Below are 20,874 nucleotides of genomic sequence, written 5' to 3'. Positions count from 1 at the left end.
ATCGGTTGTATCAGTTTGTGATGTAGGATGTTTGGTGGTCCTTTCCCCCTACTTCAAAGTGTAGCAAGTACTAAGCTTTCGGGAAGGTTTTACTTCCTCTGACAGCGGCTCCGATCCAGAGTTCAGAGTGTGAAGTTTCTGGCTCTCACTGGGTAACTGTTTGTCAGTTAGCACCAAGCCTGATCTGAAGGTGGTGACGACAGGGGCTGTACTCCTCATTCTCCACACCAGTTTAAGAGGAAAATTAGTGAAAAGGGCACTAATAATTAGTGGACACTTAAAAATATTTTTTATATTTTATTTATTTTTATGTATATTTGATGTTTTGGCAAAGGTATGTCTGTGGGAGAGGGTTGGATCCACTGGACTTTGAGTTATAGACCAGACAGTTATGAGCTGCCATGTGGTTGCTGGGACTTGAACCAGGGTCCTCTGGAAGAGCAGTCAGTGCTCTTAACCATTGATCCGTCTCTCCAGCCCCTAGTACATCTGTTTTTAAACCTACGAAAGATTTAACTTTGCTTCAGCTAAGCAGATGTCTGAGAAAACACTTTTTTTTCCTCTGTTCCATTTTCACTTTTATTTAAGCAAAAGGTCATTTAGTATTTCATTCACTAACATTCTTACTTAATAATTCAAGACAGCACATGACTCCTGGTAGGACCCTAGTTAAAGAGCACAGCACAGATACCTGGCACACGTGGCGACTACACACGATTCCCTCATGTTGACAAGGGCACTGGCCCTGTACTTATCAACTGGCTGAGCTCACTCATTCACTTCTGACGTAAGGACCAATGGTAACAAAGCTTAAAGTCTTGTTCTGATGGGATTAGAGAGCAAGAGAAGCCACATGGAGAGGTGCGGGGCAGCTTCTGGCTGGAGAGCACAGATACAGCAGTAGCTACCACATGGAACACACGTCAACGGTTACCTTTCTTCTTTGTTGGTGAGTCCACTTTAGCAGCTGGTCTGGGTTCTGTGGGAGCCTCTGCTGAGGATGGGCAGGGAGCAGGGTCTGCATCTAACATGGGTGAACTCTGAGGACCCTCCAGAGGCGGGTCGCAAGGCCCAGCAGCGGCTACGCCACTCGGCTGCTTGCACAGGGCTCTAGGCTTGGGCTTCACTATCGTGCAGACAGTCTCTTCCACAGCGGCACCCTTCTCCACCTCGCTCAGCAGGCTGTCTTCACTGGGAATCACCCTGAAGTGAGTGGTTTCTGACGGTGTAATTGTAGCTGTCCTTGGATAGTCATATCTTTCTCTTTTGCTGACCTGCAAAGGTGAATTGTTTAAAATTTAACGTCAAATGTATTTGTTATGGTTTATCTTATTTATATGGTAGCATTCACTAGCTGTATTGCGCATCAAGCAGGCCACGTCAAACACTGAAGAAAAGGGTACAGACAGGCTAAGGCAGAATCCAAGGCAGAGGATGTTCATCTCGAGGGAAAGAGCTTACAGTATCCATGCAACACTGTTCTACCAACAAGACTCCAGTGCGCCTTACAGCAGCTTAAAACAACCAAGTACACTTCTGTTTTAACAAGACTGAATCCAAAAGAGGACCTAAGTGATTTCCTTTCAAGAAATGCATGCAACTTCTAATATATTACTCTTTCGGTGTGAGCAGCTGAAAAGTTTTGTGTACCTCCTCCTGCCGGGATGCAGGGAGGGGACGCAGCATCTTCAGCACGGTGGGCAAGTCTTTACCACTCGAGCTGTGCCCCAGCCTGGCCCTAGCCAGATTTCAGTGTGGAAACTCTAGTTTCCTTTAGGTATCTTTACATCTTTTCTGTATTTATTTGTAATCAGCATTATTTGTTAGATAGAAACACAAAATATACTGCATTCCTTCAGTTATAAGTAAATGTACAGTGGAATGTTATGAAAATATTAATTTTTATTTACTTTTTCAACCACAAGAGGGCAATGCCACCATTATACTGTGAACTCAAAAAGAAACTGCTTCCTTCACTTAATAGAGAGACCCTTGGCTGGTGTTTAACGTCTTTCCAAAGAGCCCCACTACCTTGGTAGACTCCGGGAAGCCGCCCCACGTCCACTCCATGTGAGACTCAGATCTGAGCAGGCTCTCAGCCGGCTTCACCTCCAGCTCTGAATCACTCTTAGGGCCCGCGGCCTGGGGGTAAGCACTGCAAGCAAAGGGAACAAGGCTTCAGTCTTGCAGAGACTCAAAGAGCAGAGAAAAGAGCAGGAAGTCTGACTGTGCCAGCTGCAGGCGGACCCACGCCACTGAACAGAGCATCCGCCACTCGATGCCCTGGAGCTCTTTAGTGAGGTAAAATGCCAGCTGTGGTTGTTAAGGACGTTCGTTCCAGGCGTTCCGGAGACCCGTCATGGTGCACATCGTTTGTTTGTTTCTCAGGCAATTTTATAAGACAGAAAACACACCGGAAGGTAGCCTAATAATCAGTTACTGTGGGGCGGGAGGATGGGCCAGTGGTAAAGAACTGGAGGCCTGGAATCAACTCCCAGTAACGCGGGACAGCTCACAGCTAGCTGCTACCTATAACCCTAACATCCTAGGGGAGCCGACTCCCTCTTCTGGTTCTGTGGCACCAGGCACACAAACAGTGCATAGACATACATGCAAATGCAACATCTTTACACATAAAATGCGTAAACTCAAAAATCATTTAAAATCTGAAAGTTGGATCACAGAGTGAAACAGTACGAGCACAGGCTCTCACTGAACCATTTAACTGACACTAATTAAATAATAAAGAACTAGAATTTAATATTGAGTAGGACAAATTCTATGCTGATTATCCAGATTTACAACAGGCAAACACCATTAGGATAAGATTAAATTTAGGAACAAAATGGTTGTTGAAAACAGTTCATATTCACGTTAAATTTTACCTAAAGCTTGCTATTACACAAATGGAAAGAGTTATGACTATCAAATAACTTAAGAGCTGCTGGTATGTGCCTCTTCCTTCCCTTAAGAAAACAAAAATATCACAGATACTCACGATTCTAATGGGGACCAATCTCCATCAGACAAGGGGTAGTGATCCCCAGAGCGGAACAGTGGAGGTTCCTTATAGTCATCTTCCTTTAAGGAAGCATTTGAAGATCCTCTAGGAAAGGGGAAAACAGCAAAGACCAGTAAGGCAGAAATAAACACGTCAGCTGACAAGACTCTTAGTCAACAAAAAGCCACATGATCAGTAAGAGCTTTTTAAAAGGCTAATACGAACAAGGGGCTATTGACACAAGCCACCCACCATATACTGCTGTAGTTAGCAGGTATGTAACAGGACAGAAAAGAGATGTGATTAAGAATTCCTGATAGGCTGGGGATATGGCTTCACAGCAGAATGCTAATGCTGCCTGGCACCCATCAATATTGGGCTCAACCTGTCCTCCCCACTAAGGTGACGTTGCCAATATGGCTGTCTACCTGCTTAGCACAGAGTTACTCACTGGATGCCACTCACTCATTCCTTCCAAACTGAAGGTGTTAAAAGTCCAAAGTAAGAAACCTATGGCCTAGGTTTTTATGTTTAGAGAATTTATCATGTGTCCTGTCTACTACTCAGTCAATGAGGCTTATAAGGCAAAGCATATGGAAATTGCTGAAAACCTCTGAAAAGCACAAAGCACCACACTGTACACTTTTGTTGTCACTTTGGTTTGGTTTTTGGTTTTTGTTTGTCTGTTTGTTTGTTTTTGTTAGAGTCAGGGTTTCTCTTGTGTAGCCTTGGCTGTCCTGGACTCACTTTGTAGACCAGGCTGGCCTTGAACTCACAGCGATCCATCTGCCTCTGCCTCCCCAAGTGCTGGGACTGCAGATGTGTGTCACCAGGTCCAGCTGTACTGCAGGGTTAGGAGCTTCTTATACAACACTCAAGTTCCAGTAATGTACTGAATGCAAATCAGAACCATACCATTTAATTTGCCTTAATAAATAAGTTACATCAAAGCCACAGTTTATCCTGCATAGTTTCTGTAGCTAGAAAATCTCCCTTCTTGGATGGGCAGAAATACTTCACAACTTCTCCAGACACCGCGTGTCCTGTCCTTCCAGCCGCTGAGCTGAAATACCCACAGGGGCCAGCACTGCTCCCATTCCTTCCCCACTCAGTAAAGACCTGCGGGCCACCTGCGGGCCACCTGCAGGCAGCAGCCTCTGTCTAAGAACTAGGAGCGAGAGAACCTGACACACTTGCTGATACCCTTTCAGTGTTGTGGATGACCACGGCGTCAAACAGCTGGAAGAAGATTCTGTCGTAAGTGAGAAAAACTATACACTCTGCCTTAAACTGCTACCTTGACATTTTGGACAGTGTTGACTTGAGAAGTGGCATAGGTTTGGTATTTTTATTAACTGGTATATAAGGGGTAATCAAAAACTTCCACTTAAAAAAATGAAAGTCTTTAACTTAATAGGGTATTTTGCTCATAAGCTCAAAACAAAACTCCCAGGTCCTCAGGAAAAGGTCCGATACCAAATCCAAGACTCTAAGCATGGTTTTCAGGCATACTGATCCGCACAATGCAGGACTCAGGAGCTGGAAGCGGGAGGATTTGAGGCTAACCTGTGCTCTGCAAAGAGACTCTGGAAGGAAGAGAGAGCAGCAAAGGAAAGAAGAGAAAGAAAACAGGTGGGAGGGACAGGGAAGGTGGGAGGACAGGGAAGGTGGGAGGACAGGGAAGGTGGGAGGACAGGGAAGGTGGGAGGACAGGGAAGGTGGGAGGACAGGGAAGGTGGGAAGGGAGGAGGAGGTGGGAGGGACAGGGAAGGTGGGAGGGACAGGGAAGGTGGGAGGGACAGGGAAGGTGGGAAGGGAGGAGGAGGTGGGAGGGACAGGGAAGGTGGGAGGGACAGGGAAGGTGGGAGGGACAGGGAAGGTGGGAGGGACAGGGAAGGTGGGAGGGACAGGGAAGGTGGGAGGGACAGGGAAGGTGGGAGGGACAGGGAAGGTGGGAGGGACAGGGAAGGTGGGAGGGACAGGGAAGGTGGGAGGGACAGGGAAGGTGGGAGGGACAGGGAAGGTGGGAGGGACAGGGAAGGTGGGAGGGACAGGGAAGGTGGGAGGGACAGGGAAGGTGGGAGGGACAGGGAAGGTGGGAGGGACAGGGAAGGTGGGAGGGACAGGGAAGGTGGGAGGGACAGGGAAGGTGGGAGGGACAGGGAAGGTGGGAGGGACAGGGAAGGTGGGAGGGACAGGGAAGGTGGGAGGACAGGGAAGGTGGGAGGGACAGGGAAGGTGGGAGGGACAGGGAAGGTGGGAGGGACAGGGAAGGTGGGAGGGACAGGGAAGGTGGGAGGGACAGGGAAGGTGGGAGGGACAGGGAAGGTGGGAGGGACAGGGAAGGTGGGAGGGACAGGGAAGGTGGGAGGGACAGGGAAGGTGGGAGGGACAGGGAAGGTGGGAGGGACAGGGAAGGTGGGAGGGACAGGGAAGGTGGGAGGGACAGGGAAGGTGGGAGGACAGGGAAGGTGGGAGGGACAGGGAAGGTGGGAGGACAGGGAAGGTGGGAGGGACAGGGAAGGTGGGAGGGACAGGGAAGGTGGGAGGGACAGGGAAGGTGGGAGGGACAGGGAAGGTGGGAGGGACAGGGAAGGTGGGAGGACAGGGAAGGTGGGAGGGACAGGGAAGGTGGGAGGACAGGGAAGGTGGGAGGGACAGGGAAGGTGGGAGGGACAGGGAAGGTGGGAGGGACAGGGAAGGTGGGAGGACAGGGAAGGTGGGAGGACAGGGAAGGTGGGAGGGACAGGGAAGGTGGGAGGGACAGGGAAGGTGGGAGGGACAGGGAAGGTGGGAGGACAGGGAAGGTGGGAGGACAGGGAAGGTGGGAGGGACAGGGAAGGTGGGAGGACAGGGAAGGTGGGAGGGACAGGGAAGGTGGGAAGGACAGGGAAGGTGGGAGGGACAGGGAAGGTGGGAGAGACAGGGAAGGTGGGAGGACAGGGAAGGTGGGAGAGACAGGGAAGGTGGGAGGGACAGGGAAGGTGGGAGGACAGGGAAGGTGGGAGGGACAGGGAAGGTGGGAAGGACAGGGAAGGTGGGAGGGACAGGGAAGGTGGGAGGACAGGGAAGGTGGGAAGGACAGGGAAGGTGGGAGGGACAGGGAAGGTGGGAGGACAGGGAAGGTGGGAGGACAGGGAAGGTGGGAGGGACAGGGAAGGTGGGAGGGACAGGGAAGGTGGGAAGGACAGGGAAGGTGGGAGGGACAGGGAAGGTGGGAGGACAGGGAAGGTGGGAGGACAGGGAAGGTGGGAGGACAGGGAAGGTGGGAGGGACAGGGAAGGTGGGAGGACAGGGAAGGTGGGAGGACAGGGAAGGTGGGAGGGACAGGGAAGGTGGGAGGACAGGGAAGGTGGGAAGGCAGGAGGAGGTGGGAAGGCAGGAGGAGGTGGGAGGGACAGGGAAGGTGGGAAGGACAGGGAAGGTGGGAGGACAGGGAAGGTGGGAGGGACAGGGAAGGTGGGAGAGACAGGGAAGGTGGGAAGGCAGGAGGAGGTGGGAGGGACAGGGAAGGTGGGAGGGACAGGGAAGGTGGGAGGGACAGGGAAGGTGGGAGGGACAGGGAAGGTGGGAGGGACAGGGAAGGTGGGAGGGACAGGGAAGGTGGGAAGGCAGGAGGAGGTGGGAAGGCAGGAGGAGGTGGGAGGGACAGGGAAGGTGGGAAGGACAGGGAAGGTGGGAGGACAGGGAAGGTGGGAGGGACAGGGAAGGTGGGAGAGACAGGGAAGGTGGGAAGGCAGGAGGAGGTGGGAGGGACAGGGAAGGTGGGAGGGACAGGGAAGGTGGGAGGGACAGGGAAGGTGGGAGGGACAGGGAAGGTGGGAGGGACAGGGAAGGTGGGAGGACAGGGAAGGTGGGAGGGACAGGGAAGGTGGGAGGACAGGGAAGGTGGGAGGACAGGGAAGGTGGGAGGACAGGGAAGGTGGGAGGGACAGGGAAGGTGGGAAGGACAGGGAAGGTGGGAGGACAGGGAAGGTGGGAAGGACAGGGAAGGTGGGAGGACAGGGAAGGTGGGAGGGACAGGGAAGGTGGGAGGACAGGGAAGGTGGGAGGACAGGGAAGGTGGGAAGGACAGGGAAGGTGGGAGGACAGGGAAGGTGGGAGGGACAGGGAAGGTGGGAGGGACAGGGAAGGTGGGAGGACAGGGAAGGTGGGAGGGACAGGGAAGGTGGGAGGACAGGGAAGGTGGGAGGGACAGGGAAGGTGGGAAGGCAGGAGGAGGTGGGAGGGACAGGGAAGGTGGGAGGGACAGGGAAGGTGGGAGGGACAGGGAAGGTGGGAGGGACAGGGAAGGTGGGAGGGACAGGGAAGGTGGGAGGGACAGGGAAGGTGGGAGGGACAGGGAAGGTGGGAGGGACAGGGAAGGTGGGAAGGCAGGAGGAGGTGGGAAGGCAGGAGGAGGTGGGAGGGACAGGGAAGGTGGGAAGGACAGGGAAGGTGGGAGGACAGGGAAGGTGGGAGGGACAGGGAAGGTGGGAGAGACAGGGAAGGTGGGAAGGCAGGAGGAGGTGGGAGGGACAGGGAAGGTGGGAGGGACAGGGAAGGTGGGAGGGACAGGGAAGGTGGGAGGGACAGGGAAGGTGGGAGGGACAGGGAAGGTGGGAGGACAGGGAAGGTGGGAGGGACAGGGAAGGTGGGAGGACAGGGAAGGTGGGAGGACAGGGAAGGTGGGAGGACAGGGAAGGTGGGAGGGACAGGGAAGGTGGGAAGGACAGGGAAGGTGGGAGGACAGGGAAGGTGGGAAGGACAGGGAAGGTGGGAGGACAGGGAAGGTGGGAGGGACAGGGAAGGTGGGAGGACAGGGAAGGTGGGAGGACAGGGAAGGTGGGAAGGACAGGGAAGGTGGGAGGACAGGGAAGGTGGGAGGGACAGGGAAGGTGGGAGGGACAGGGAAGGTGGGAGGACAGGGAAGGTGGGAGGGACAGGGAAGGTGGGAGGACAGGGAAGGTGGGAGGGACAGGGAAGGTGGGAAGGCAGGAGGAGGTGGGAGGGACAGGGAAGGTGGGAGGGACAGGGAAGGTGGGAGGGACAGGGAAGGTGGGAGGGACAGGGAAGGTGGGAGGGACAGGGAAGGTGGGAGGACAGGGAAGGTGGGAAGGACAGGGAAGGTGGGAGGACAGGGAAGGTGGGAGGACAGGGAAGGTGGGAGGGACAGGGAAGGTGGGAGGACAGGGAAGGTGGGAGGACAGGGAAGGTGGGAGGGACAGGGAAGGTGGGAGGGACAGGGAAGGTGGGAGGGACAGGGAAGGTGGGAGGGACAGGGAAGGTGGGAGGACAGGGAAGGTGGGAGAGACAGGGAAGGTGGGAAGGACAGGGAAGGTGGGAGGACAGGGAAGGTGGGAAGGGAGGAGGAGGTGGGAGGGAAGAGGCAAAGGCTGGAAAGCTACACAACCAGAATATGATGTTCTCACTTGAATCTGTTCACCTCAAGCAAATCTGAGCTGACAATGAAAAGACGCAGACCACCAGCCTGCTCCAACGAACATTTCAGTAGCATACCCAAAGGTCTAAGAGGAAGGGGAGGTGTGATGCTTCCCCCAGTCAGTCCCACAGTCAACAGTGGGGGTTGGGGGGGGGTCAGACTCCCCTGGCTACCCTCAGGAACAGCAGCAGCCCCGAGCAGCCCTGCGCTCTCCTGCGCACTCAGCTCAGGGCATGGCTAGCTGGCACCTGCAGAAAGAGCCTTACCTTGCTGTCTGGGCTCCCTTCTCATCATCGGAGCTCACACCCACACCGAATATATCTTCTGCCACAGGAGAAGCTGCGTGCTCCTCCTTCCTACTGTCCTGTTTGTACTTCTTTCTCCTTCGCTTCTTCTTTTTCACAGAGCTTGGAGTGAAAACGGTCTCTGTTTCCAAAGTGTGCGAAATGTCTGAATTCTGAGACAGCCTTTCATCTCCACTTGACTTCACCAAAGGGGTGTCGAGATCTTGAAAGAACTGGTCTTCAGTAGGAATTGGTGAGGTGGCAAGATAGGCAGGTAGTTTTTCCTTAAAGAACAGAAGAAAAGTTGTCCATTACAAACTGGACAGTTGTCAAAGCAATAATTAGCTCCTCAGTGCACAACTTGTCACAGGGGTGGGAAGGCACAGTCCCTATAGCTAAGTGTGGGCTCACTTCAGTGTGTAAGGGAGCACATTTGCAGTTGCTCGGCAACTCAGCGCAGCCCCCCACGCAGACACGCTCAAAGGCAGCAGCACGCTGAGTGCGACAAGGGCTGACGAACCCTGTGTAGACCGATGCTAAGGCCACATCCAACAAGGGCAGCGGACAGCTGAGTGGAGGAGGAACCAGGAGGCCTTAGCGCTAAGTGGCCAAGCACATGGAGGGTGAGGAAAGCAACAGTTATAGACGTGACGCCCTACAATGAACGAGGTCACTCAATGTCATTCCAAACATCCTTCCAGGAATTCGAAAAAAGAAAAGGAGGTCCAATATTTCAAATAATTAAAGTTTCCACTTAATACTGAATAAATTACATCTAGTGACCTTCTCGGCCATTTGTTTCAATTTCAATCTTTTGTATAATCAGAAGAAAGGAAAGGCAGGCATGATATGCATAAATTATCTCCCTAACTTAAAATAGTCATCTTCTTAGAAAATAGTTTAAAAAAACATGTGAGTTTCTATAACTCGAACCCACTAAATTTTTGAACTTGGATTTGGTAAGCCCCCTGAAGATGCAGGTTTTATTTCCCATCGTCTGAATGCCCCTCCTAAGGCACCCAGATGAGGCTGACCTCCTGACTTGCAGGGTTCCTTCACCCACATGAGGCTGACCTCCTGACTTGTAGGGTTCCTTCACCCAGATGAGGCTGACCTCCTGACTTGCAGGGGTTCCTTCACCCAGATGAGGCTGACCTCCTGACTTGCAGGGTTCCTTCTAACGGGTTCTTTTATAATCAAGTTGCCTGGGTCTTTGGCAGCATCTTCTAGTTTTACCAGGAGTGTTTGTATGAGGCGGGAAGGACCTGCAGGTCTACACTGGCTGGGTTGTTAGACTGCAGTATCTCGGGTGAAGGAAATCGAGCTGAGGGGTCACATGGCCCTTTGGGGGATTTCTTTCCTTAACAATGACGGGGGGGGGGCCCAGCCCACTGAGGCCAGGTGGTCTTGGGTGGTCTAGGAAAGCAAGCCGTGAGGAGCAAGCTAGTAAGCAGCGACCTCCATGGCCTCTGCTTAAGTTTCTGCCCCAGGTTCCTACCCTGCCGTGCCTTCATGAAGTAAGCTGTAAGGTGAGATAAATTCATGGTGTTGATGACAGCATTAAAAGCCTAGTTAAGACACCTACCAATACAACTATGGTGAGGTAAACCAGCAAATCCACACCATGGCAACTGTTAAAAAGGGGTTGTTTAAGAATTTCTGACTGAGAAGGAATGTTGTTGACAGAATGTGAGAAAAAGTCAAAGATACAAAAACTCAATAAATAGTATCTCTAATGGGGATTTGTTCACTTTTAATCCCCTTTCAAAGCAGGTCTTTATTTTACTATTATTTTATTCATAGTAGTGTCATAGAATAGTAATTCTAATGTTTGTTGGACGGTTTAGGACATGTTTAAATTTTATTGTTCTACTGTTGGTAGTGCTTTTTTGAAACAGGAGCCCACCATGTAGCTCTGGTTGTCTGAGAAATTATGATAGTGCAGAGAAATCTGGTCACTTTAGTCATCTAAGAAACAGAAAAAGTGTTACAAAATTGTCTCCCTTGCTAAAGCTATTAAGAAATGGGGGCGATATCTGCAACCAGGCCAAGGATGGTCAATAACCCAGGTCGGCTGGTTCATATGACGACGACCAGTGACAGGGCTGTATGATGACAGTCAGTGACAGGGCTGTATGATGACAGTCAGTGACAGGGCTATATGCTGACAGTCAGTGACAGGGCTGTATGATGACAGTCAGTGACAGGGGCTATATGCTGACAGTCAGTGACAGGGCTGTATGATGACAGTCAGTGACAGGGCTGTATGCTGACATCAGTGACAGGGCTGTATGATGACAGTCAGTGACAGGGCTGTATGATGACAGTCAGTGACAGGGCTATATGCTGACAGTCAGTGACAGGGCTGTATGATGACAGTCAGTGACAGGGCTGTATGCTGACAGTCAGTGACAGGGCTGTATGCTGACAGTCAGTGACAGGGCTGTATGCTGACAGTCAGTGACAGGGCTGTATGCTGACAGTCAGTGACAGGGCTGTATGCTGATATCAGTGACAGGGCTGTATGATGACAGTCAGTGACGGGGCTGTATGCTGACAGTCAGTGACAGGGGCTATATGCTGACAGTCAGTGACAGGGCTGTATGATGACAGTCAGTGACAGGGCTGTATGATGACAGTCAGTGACAGGGCTGTATGCTGACAGTCAGTGACAGGGCTGTATGATGACAGTCAGTGACAGGGCTGTATGATGACAGTCAGTGACAGGGCTGTATGATGACAGTCAGTGACAGGGCTGTATGCTGACAGTCAGTGACAGGGCTGTATGATCACAGTCAGTGACAGGGCTGTATGCTGACAGTCAGTGACAGGGCTGTATGATGACAGTCAGTGACAGGGCTATATGCTGACAGTCAGTGACAGGGCTGTATGATGACATCAGTGACAGGGTTGTATGATCACAGTCAGTGACAGGGCTGTATGATGACAGTCAGTGACAGGGCTGTATGATGACAGTCAGTGACAGGGCTGTATGATGACAGTCAGTGACAGGGGCTTTGCTTGATTGTCAGAAACACATCAAAAATAGTTTATGCTTGTGCCAGCTAACATTAACTATGCTTCACTCTGCTCTTTGCCTGTGTTTCTGGGGAGGAGCAATTTTGTGCAGGCCATACAAATGCAGATGAGGCTGGGACACCCCAGCATGGTGTCTGCTCAGGAGAACAAGAGTGGGGCGAGGGGTCACAGAGCAGCAGCTGCATAGCGCTCTTCTCCAAGCAAAAAATGGTCATTCTTGGTGCCACTGTTTTCTTGTTGAAATCACAGCATCAAATTAGCAGCTCACCTTCAAAGCTAAAGGCCCTGTGTCCCGATAATGTGAGGCTTCTTGTTTGTGCTTCAGACTTAACTTCACATCGAAAAAGATGTAATAATGCTTCTACAGATTTTAAGAGCCACACTGGCTGTATAAATAACTGTTTGTTCTTGTTCCAAGTAGGTCACACGTGCCTGAGCACAAGGACCAGGGACTTGTGCAGATTATGTACACTAACACATAAAAATACAGAGGCTAATTCATTTAAATCTCTTGACATCACAATTTAATAGCTCTTAAGGTCATGGGTATAATACTCCTAACCAACAAAGGAGTCATTCTTTAAAACTTTATTATTGTTGGTGTGTGTGTGTGTGTGTGTGTGTGTGTGTGTGTGTGTGTGTGTGTGTGTGTGTGTGTGTGTGTCTGTGTGTAGGGGGTTTGGTGTCATGGCATCAGTTTGGCATCAGCAGACAACTTTGTACAATTCTCTCCTTCCATTTTTATGTGGCTCTAGGTACCCAACTGGGGTTAGCCAGGCCTATGCGGAATGTGCCTTCACCCAATGAGCTACTCTCTGGCCCTGTAAACATGTCTTCTAAATGTAAAGGTCACATATGTACACACTCACTTGTAGTCTAAAGAGACATGCCTCAAGGCAGAATGACGAAATTCAGGTCAAGCCATAAGCTGTAATGGACAGGACGCAGGGGCGCCCCTCGGTCCTACAAGGGCTCCCTGGGTGTTCTCTGCACCCTGAGAGCTGTGGGAGCTATTTTGGGGAAGTAAAGTTTAACATATGGTGAAAGCTGGTTTACCAGCAGGAGTCACTGACACAGTCGTGGACAGAGCAGGCCAGCTGCACATGCCCTGGCAGCGCGACACAACGCGCACAGGACTCTGGGGACTTACATAATCCTCTTCAGTCTCCTCCACAAAGAAGGCTTCTCCATTATCGCCCAGCTTCATGTGAAGATCCACTGCGCTGCCGTTGATTTCTATATCAATCTGAGAAGACAAGCACGGCTTAGCAAAAGGAAGCGGTTCATTAGGCTGACCTACACCTAACCCTGGGTTCAGTCCAAACTGGGCACTAGGTTTCTAGAGCTATAGCCCCAGAGAAACACTGTTATTATCCCCACAGACACACACACACACACACACACACACACACACCCCACACACACCCACACACCCCCCCCACACCCCCCCACACAAAAGGGAGAACCTCGGGCAAGGTCCTGCTATGTAGCCTACGCTGCTCTTGATTTATCAAGTGTGGTGGTTATGGGCTGAAAACCATGCCCAGCCTAACCTGCCAAATACTGTGAAATGGGAGGAACATCTCTGTACTCTGTAAGCTGGGGCTGTCCTGTGGAGCTCAGACATTCAAATGTTTCATTAGCCCTGTGTGGGCTGTGGGCACAATCCCTGCTAGTGTTTCTAACCCAGGTCACTGTGCAAGAGCAGATGCTGTCAGTCACTGGCATTCCGCCAACTCTGCAGGTGCCTGGCCATAGAATGAAGCCTGGTGGGCATACAGCCATAAACACATCTAACTTGTGCATGTGCATGTATGTATATATATGTACATCTTTGTATATGTGAGGGTGCGTATGTACACGTGTGTGCATGGAAGTCAGAAATCAACCTCATGTTTTAAGTCCTTGGACACTGTTCACCTTTCTGAGACTAGGTCTCTCACTGGGACTGGGGATTGCCTCATTAGGGTAGCTGTCTGGGCAGAAAGCCCCAGGGAGTGTTGTTTGTCTGTCTCCCCAGAGTTGACACAGCAAGGACATGCTGCCATGCACACCACACACATGGGTTCTGGGAACGACACTCAGGTCCACTCCGCTGCCTGGCACGAGCAAGACGCTGAATTGTTCACCAGAGGCAGAGCTCTAAGGTGGGAAACCTACACCCTGGCAGCATCGAGAAACTTTCCTCAGCCAGCACTGGCTGAAGTGGGTGTCCCAGACCTGGGCTTCATGAGCTTGTCCGCTTTCATCACCCATACTGAGGACATCCTGAGGTCCTGAGGACCAGGGTTCTGTGACACACACTGTTCATCCTGAGCTCTTGGGGACCAGGGTTCTGTGTCACACACTGTTCCTCCTGAGCTCCTGGGGACCAGGGTTCTGTGACACACACTGTTCATCCTGAGCTCCTGGGGACCAGGGTTCTGTGTCACACACTGTTCATCCTGAGCTCCTGGGGACCAGGGTTCTGTGTCACACACTGTTCCTCCTGAGCTCCTGGGGACCAGGGTTCTGTGTCACACTGTTCCTCCTGAGCTCCTGGGGACCAGGGTTCTGTGTCACACACTGTTGTTCATCATGCACAGCTGTCTGTCTCTCTAAGCAGTAGCTTTAAGGGAGTTAGGATTTCAGGTCTGTTTCTCAGGTGTCACCACATCTGGAAATTTAGTCAGTTTAAAAACTGATGAATAGCTCACCCTAATCCAAAAAGACTTGAGACAAGAAGTTAATGTAAACTACCAGTGTATTTTCAGGTGGACATGGCTTAAGTGCTACTGTCATAAGAAAGCTGTGTTTTGGTGACTCATAGGACAAATTTCTCCCCAAATATACCTCCTGAGATTCTAGGATATGAGGGAAGGAAACAGGAAAGAAGAATTTTTTTTCTTTTCTTGTGCCCTGCGTATTATGCTCCTAAAAGTACTAGGATTTTCACAAGGCTTTATTTAACTTTGACTGGGTATTTAAGGGTTGTGTAACCCGGTAAGGAAATCAAATCCCCGATTACAAAGCCTGCAGAGAACGGACAGGCAGGGCCCTCCCCACTGAGGGAGGACTCCTGCTTGCATGCACCTACTGCAGCTCCATCTGAAAGGCCAAAGGCAGAGCCAACCTGCCAATCAGAAACCTGGCTCCAGGGAACAGTGGGGTGTGATGGGGTGGGAGAACCTGCTGGGAAGAACCCCAAAGAAATTTTACAGACAGAAACTTCAGGGTACACATGGCTTGAATCCCCTCGAAACCACTCCATTCTGAAAACATTAACGGTGTCACTACAATAAATAGAAAGGATACTAGCATCAAAGGCACTAACCATGCTTGGACCACACTGCCCTAGAGTGGAAGCTGACTGTAGTTGCTTTGCTTTCTGAAGGGTGGTCAAGCAAAGGCAACTTTGGAAAATGATTTTTGTAACACCCCAAAAAGGTGTTTTTTCAGACAGAAAAAAAAAAGTCCAGTTTTGAGAAAACCATTTTCTTTCACTTTCAAAAAACCCTGCACTTAAGCAGAGGGAAATGAGTATCCGACAACCATCAGCAGACGCCTCACCCTTCAATAACACCTGTCAGTGCTACACACACACACCTCCACCTGGGCCAGCAGTAACACCTGTCAGTGCTACACACACACACCTCCACCTGGGCCAGCAGTAACACCTGTCAGTGCTACACACACACACCTCCACCTGGGCCAGCAGTAACACCTGTCAGTGCTACACACACACACCTCCACCTGGGCCAGCAGTAACACCTGTCAGTGCTACACACACACACCTCCACCTGGGCCAGCAATAACACCTGTTAGTGCTACACACACACACCTCCACCTGGGCCAGCAGTAACACCTGTCAGTGCTTCACACACACACACACCTCCACCTGGGCCAGCAATAACACCTGTCAGTGCTACACACACACACACACACCTCCACCTGGGCCAGCAATAACACCTGTCAGTGCTACACACACACACCTCCACCTGGGCCAGCAGTAACACCTGTCAGTGCTACACACACACACCTCCACCTGGGCCAGCAATAACACCTGTTAGTGCTACACACACACACACACCTCCACCTGGGCCAGCAATAACACCTGTCAGTGCTTCACACACACACACACCTCCACCTGGGCCAGCAGTAACACCTGTCAGTGCTACACACACACACCTCCACCTGGGCCAGCAATAACACCTGTTAGTGCTACACACACACACCTCCACCTGGGCCAGCAATAACACCTGTTAGTGCTACACACACACACCTCCACCTGGGCCAGCAGTAACACCTGTCAGTGCTACACACACACACCTCCACCTGGGCCAGCAATAACACCTGTTAGTGCTACACACACACACCTCCACCTGGGCCAGCAGTAACACCTGTCAGTGCTACACACACACACCTCCACCTGGGCCAGCAATAACACTTGTCAGTGCTACACACACACACCTCCACCTGGGCCAGCAGTAACACCTGTCAGTGCTACACACACACACCTCCACCTGGGCCAGCAATAACACCTGTTAGTGCTACACACACACACCTCCACCTGGGCCAGCAATAACACCTGTTAGTGCTACACACACACACCTCCACCTGGGCCAGCAGTAACACCTGTCAGTGCTACACACACACACCTCCACCTGGGCCAGCAATAACACTTGTTAGTGCTTCACACACACACCTCCACCTGGGCCAGCAGTAACACCTGTCAGTGCTTCACACACACACCTCCACCTGGGCCAGCAATAATACCTGTTAGTGCTTCACACACACACCTCCACCTGGGCCAGCAGTAACACCTGTTAGTGCTTCACACACACACCTCCACCTGGGCCAGCAGTAACACCTGTTAGTGCTACACACACACACCTCCACCTGGGCCAGCAATAACACCTGTTAGTGCTTCACACACACACCTCCACCTGGGCCAGCAATAATATTTGTTAGTGCTACACACACACACCTCCACCTGGGCCAGCAATAACACTTGTTAGTGCTACACACACACACCTCCACCTGGGCCAGCAATAATACCTGTTAGTGCTACACACACACACCTCCACCTGGGCCAGCAATAACACCTGTCAGTGCTACACACACACACCTCCACCTGGGCCAGCAATAACACCTGTTAGTGCTTCACACACACCTCCACCTGGGCCAGCAGTAACACCTGTTAGTGCTACACACACACACACTTCCACCTGGACCAGCAATAACACCTGTTAGTGCTACACACACACACCTCCACCTGGGCCAGCAATAACACCTGTTAGTGCTTCACACACACACACCTCCACCTGGGCCAGCAATAACACCTGTTAGTGCTACACACACACACCTCCACCTGGGCCAGCAATAACACCTATTAGTGCTACACACACACACCTCCACCTGGGCCAGCAATAACACCTGTCAGTGCTTCACACACACACCTCCACCTGGGCCAGCAAGAAGGGGAGCGAAAATTTGCCAAATACATTTTAAAACTCACCACACACACACTTCAAAAACTTTCCTGTTGCCCAATACTTGAGGGAAAAGATAGTTTAAAAAAAAAAAAACCCAAATAATACTCCCCTGCCAGTAAAAGCAAAAGAGGAAAAATATAAATATTCAATTGGGGAATTAATTTCTTTTAAACAAATATAATCTACACTTGATTACATGAGCTTAGTCTACTTATTCATAATCAGTATAACAGTTACCTATGTATGTATGAATGTATGTATGTATGTATGTATGTATCTATCTATCTATCTATAACAGGTTCTTGTAGTAAAAGTTTTGGGGTTTTTTTGGTCCCAAATATGGGCTGGGGAGTGTTTTTCCACCACTGAAGAAAGTCTCACGACCTTTGTTAGTGGAAAACAGACCTGTGAGAGGGCACATGATGTTCTGCTGAAGGCAAACACATGAGAGCGTGCATGATGTTTAAAAGGATTATTAACAGAACCCCACAGACAGTGAGACGACACTTTTGCATTGCCGTGTGCAGTGCTTCACTGGTCTTCACTTCACAGAGAGAGATGCACCAGAGAACTCTTGTGGTATTCCGGCTAATTCTGGCTGCTTCCACTGATGCCTGCCAACTGGGAAGAGCCTTGCTATTTCTGCTATACTGTGCCACTATGACTGGTTCACGTGGCTGTGTGGTGTTTGCTACTGCACTGTGAGTATCCTGACAACGCAGGTGGAACTGGCCATGGAGCTACTCTAAACAGGTCACCGGCCCTTCTCCTACCAGCCTCCTTCCTCCTCTGTCTCTGGCCAGTGGGTAGAAGGGAGGCAGAAACATTTAAGAACCCTAAGTAAAGTAGGTTTAGAAAACTCTAAGCCTAAAGGTTCTCGTAGGTCTCAAGCTGTGGCCGAGGATGGCCCCGATCTCCTGGGCCTGCCGCCTCTGCTGCCCCAGTGCTTAGGCAGGCCTTGTGCAGGCTAGGCAAGCACCTCCAGCTGTATTGTTTTATTTCTAGACAGCCTGTTTGTTAAGTTTTCCAAGCACGCACATGAGCCACAGGGCACATGTGGAGGTCAGCGGGTAACTTCTGAATGTGTTCTCCTGTGGCACATGTGGGTCTCAGGCCTTAAGCTTGGGTCATCAGGGTTGATGGCGACAGCCTTACTCACCGATCCATCTTGCTGGCCCTACACTCTTTTAAAGTTCTGTATTAAGTAAAGGAAACATTTATTTTTCGAAATAAGACCAACTTCCTCGTTTATAAATTATCTTCAGTTTTGTTTTGGGGTTCAACAATGTAGGGTTATCTTCATAATTTCATTTTCGTTTTCGTTGAGAAGCTTCCTGTAATGTCTTTAAGTTTAGAAGCCACTTCCAAAGCAGTACCTAAAATCTGGCTTCTTACCACTGTCTTCAGTAGCATGCAAGTTAAGACAGAAGAACAGAGTAACAGTGGGCAGGTGGAGCGGCAGGGGCGTCAATCCCCGTTTCCATGTGAACACAGGCTGTACAACATACTTACCACTTTCTCCTTGGATCTCAGGACTCCGAGCTTCCCAAAGCGCACGTGGAAAGGTGAGCACTGATAGGTGCCATCCTGCTGCCGCACCACGACAACGTCGATGCACCCGGACAAGGTGGCCTGGTTAATGCCCTTGTAGAGCTCCTTTACGGTGACAAGCACCTGCCCGGCCAGCTGCCCCACATAATTCATGGTTTGAGACTGTAAGAAAAAAAATGTGATGTCAGCACTGAATTTGACAACTAATAACAATGACAAAAAAACAAAGAGTTTTGCCTGAACATACTCTCCCGGGCGCCCATTCCCTCCTGCTGCTGCCGCTATGCTCACACGGCTCTGCACAAGGACAGCGTCTCAGGCTGGGAGGCTGCGCACGTCCCACTTCCTCTCACACCCCAGGGCGGGGCCGACTGTCGTCACAGCCTGCACTGACTCCATCTCCCTCCACCAAAGCTCAGGGTGTCAACTACAGAAGCCTGATCCCCACAGCTACACCGCTGCCAAGGTGGCCTGGAACCCACTGCGTCCGCTCCGACCATGGCAGCCAAGCAGCAAAGGTCCAGCGGATCACCACCAGGAGAAACTAGAGGTTCACCTTCTCAAAGAAAGGGGTACAACTGACAGTTGAAATGTTAAAAGTTCAGACACATGCTGCGTCTAACAAACTGGTGAGCTGCTCCCGGCCTAGCACGTGTTCATATTAGGTTCCAGGGAAACCACTTCAGCACCTCAATACAATCCAGGAGGACACATGCCTGTGCCCCACAATGCCCAGAGCATAAAGGGGGGTTTTGTTCCACAACTTCAGCTCACTCCTCAAGTCAGGATCACCAGAACTCCGCAATTCAAAGGCGGGGAGGTGCACCCCAATCTGGCTTTTCCTCCTACCCCCATTCTTCCACTGAAAAACCCAAACCACACCAAAACAAACCCGAGTCCCGTAGCTGCCAGCCCCCGCTGCAGCAGTGGAACACACCATCACTTAGCAGACACCTTATGGTTATGTCAAAGCAAAATCCATGGACAGTGCTTCCCCTTGATGCTGGATCAGAGAATCCCTCCAGTTCCAGGCTAGTCCAGAAGTCAGCGTTTACCGGACTTGAGGAGTAACGCATATTATTCACTGTGCGCACAGTGGCATCTCTAAACAACCCTTGGTTGCCCTAAACTCAAAGTTCCATCTCTGCCAAGTTCTAGAGAGACATTCTGTGTTGTCAGGTGAGTCCTAGGTGGAACAGAGACAAAGTGCTGAGCCTCTGAGAGAATAGAGGGGCCCTGCCAGTTTCCATCTGTACATAAGCCAGCCTACCCTCCAGAGATGGCAGTGCCTAGGGCAGCACAGAATCTACTCAACAGTCTACGCAGAGACGAAGAAACGACTGTAACCAGGGCCTAGCTGCTGAGCAGCCTCAGGCACGTACCTCTGGTCATACCTCTGGGTATTTAGGTAACCAAGGTTTCAAACTACACATACCAAAGGGCTGTCTTTGAGCAATGTACACCAGTAACCAAATTTACTATGCTCTCCTAATGAGGGGTCCTTTATAATTATGAAACAATTATAAATGGGTAGCTTTGGTTTTAGGATAGTTGATTTGGCTTTGACAGCAAGGCCATATCAAATATCAAGCACATATCAAATCCCTAAACTTTGAAATGTTTATTTTTTTGAAACAGGGTCTCACTGTGTAAGTCCTGGTTGCCTGAAATTCAAGAGGTAGACTAGGCTGCTCATCCCTGCCTTATGAACGGCGGGAATCCAGGCTGTGCAACCACACCTAGCTGATCTCTCTCTCCAAGGACTCACTTTGTAGGCCTGGCTGGCCTAGAACTCAGACCATCCACTATTAGCCTCTCAAATGCCGGTATTACAAGTGTGTGACACTATCTCTGACAATAATTATTTATTGAATGACTGAATAAACGATCAAATGAACTATCACTCAGCAAGCTAGATGCATAAACAAGCTAAGAGGCGTCACGCTGTGTCTAGCCAGGAGGACAGCTCCCCGAGAGTGCTCAGGAACCACCTCATACCTCGGGCACGAGCGTGCTCGCACTCTCTCTCCCACCCCCACCCCCTTCCTTTCTTTCTCTCTTAGATGGTCTCACTATTAGTCCTGGTTGGCCTGGAATTTGTCA

At 50.9% G+C, this 20,874-nt stretch overlaps 1 protein-coding gene across 6 annotated transcripts in view; it reads right to left on the bottom strand.

The window, feature by feature from the left end:
* The window catches only part of LPIN2 (lipin 2), an 81,137-nt gene that overhangs the window by 22,696 nt on the left and 37,567 nt on the right, over nt 1-20,874 (bottom strand). For all 6 annotated transcript variants that reach the window (XM_084780811.1, XM_084780808.1, XM_084780807.1 and 3 more), the window contains 6 exons: nt 18,733-18,933; nt 12,897-12,992; nt 8,690-8,991; nt 2,999-3,106; nt 2,032-2,155; nt 935-1,274 (listed from right to left, as the gene is read on the bottom strand). In XM_084780811.1, coding sequence (XP_084636937.1) covers nt 935-1,274; nt 2,032-2,155; nt 2,999-3,106; nt 8,690-8,991; nt 12,897-12,992; nt 18,733-18,924 — 1,162 coding nt within the window. In that variant the 5' untranslated portion in view covers nt 18,925-18,933. The remainder of the gene's footprint in view (nt 1-934; nt 1,275-2,031; nt 2,156-2,998; nt 3,107-8,689; nt 8,992-12,896; nt 12,993-18,732; nt 18,934-20,874) is intronic.

This window comes from Acomys minous, assembly GCF_964271855.1.
Source record: "Acomys minous genome assembly, chromosome: 4".
Taxonomy (NCBI): Eukaryota; Metazoa; Chordata; class Mammalia; order Rodentia; family Muridae; genus Acomys; species Acomys minous.
The sequence above is the reverse complement of the archived record's forward strand: the minus strand, read 5'-3'. Positions and strand labels throughout refer to the sequence as shown.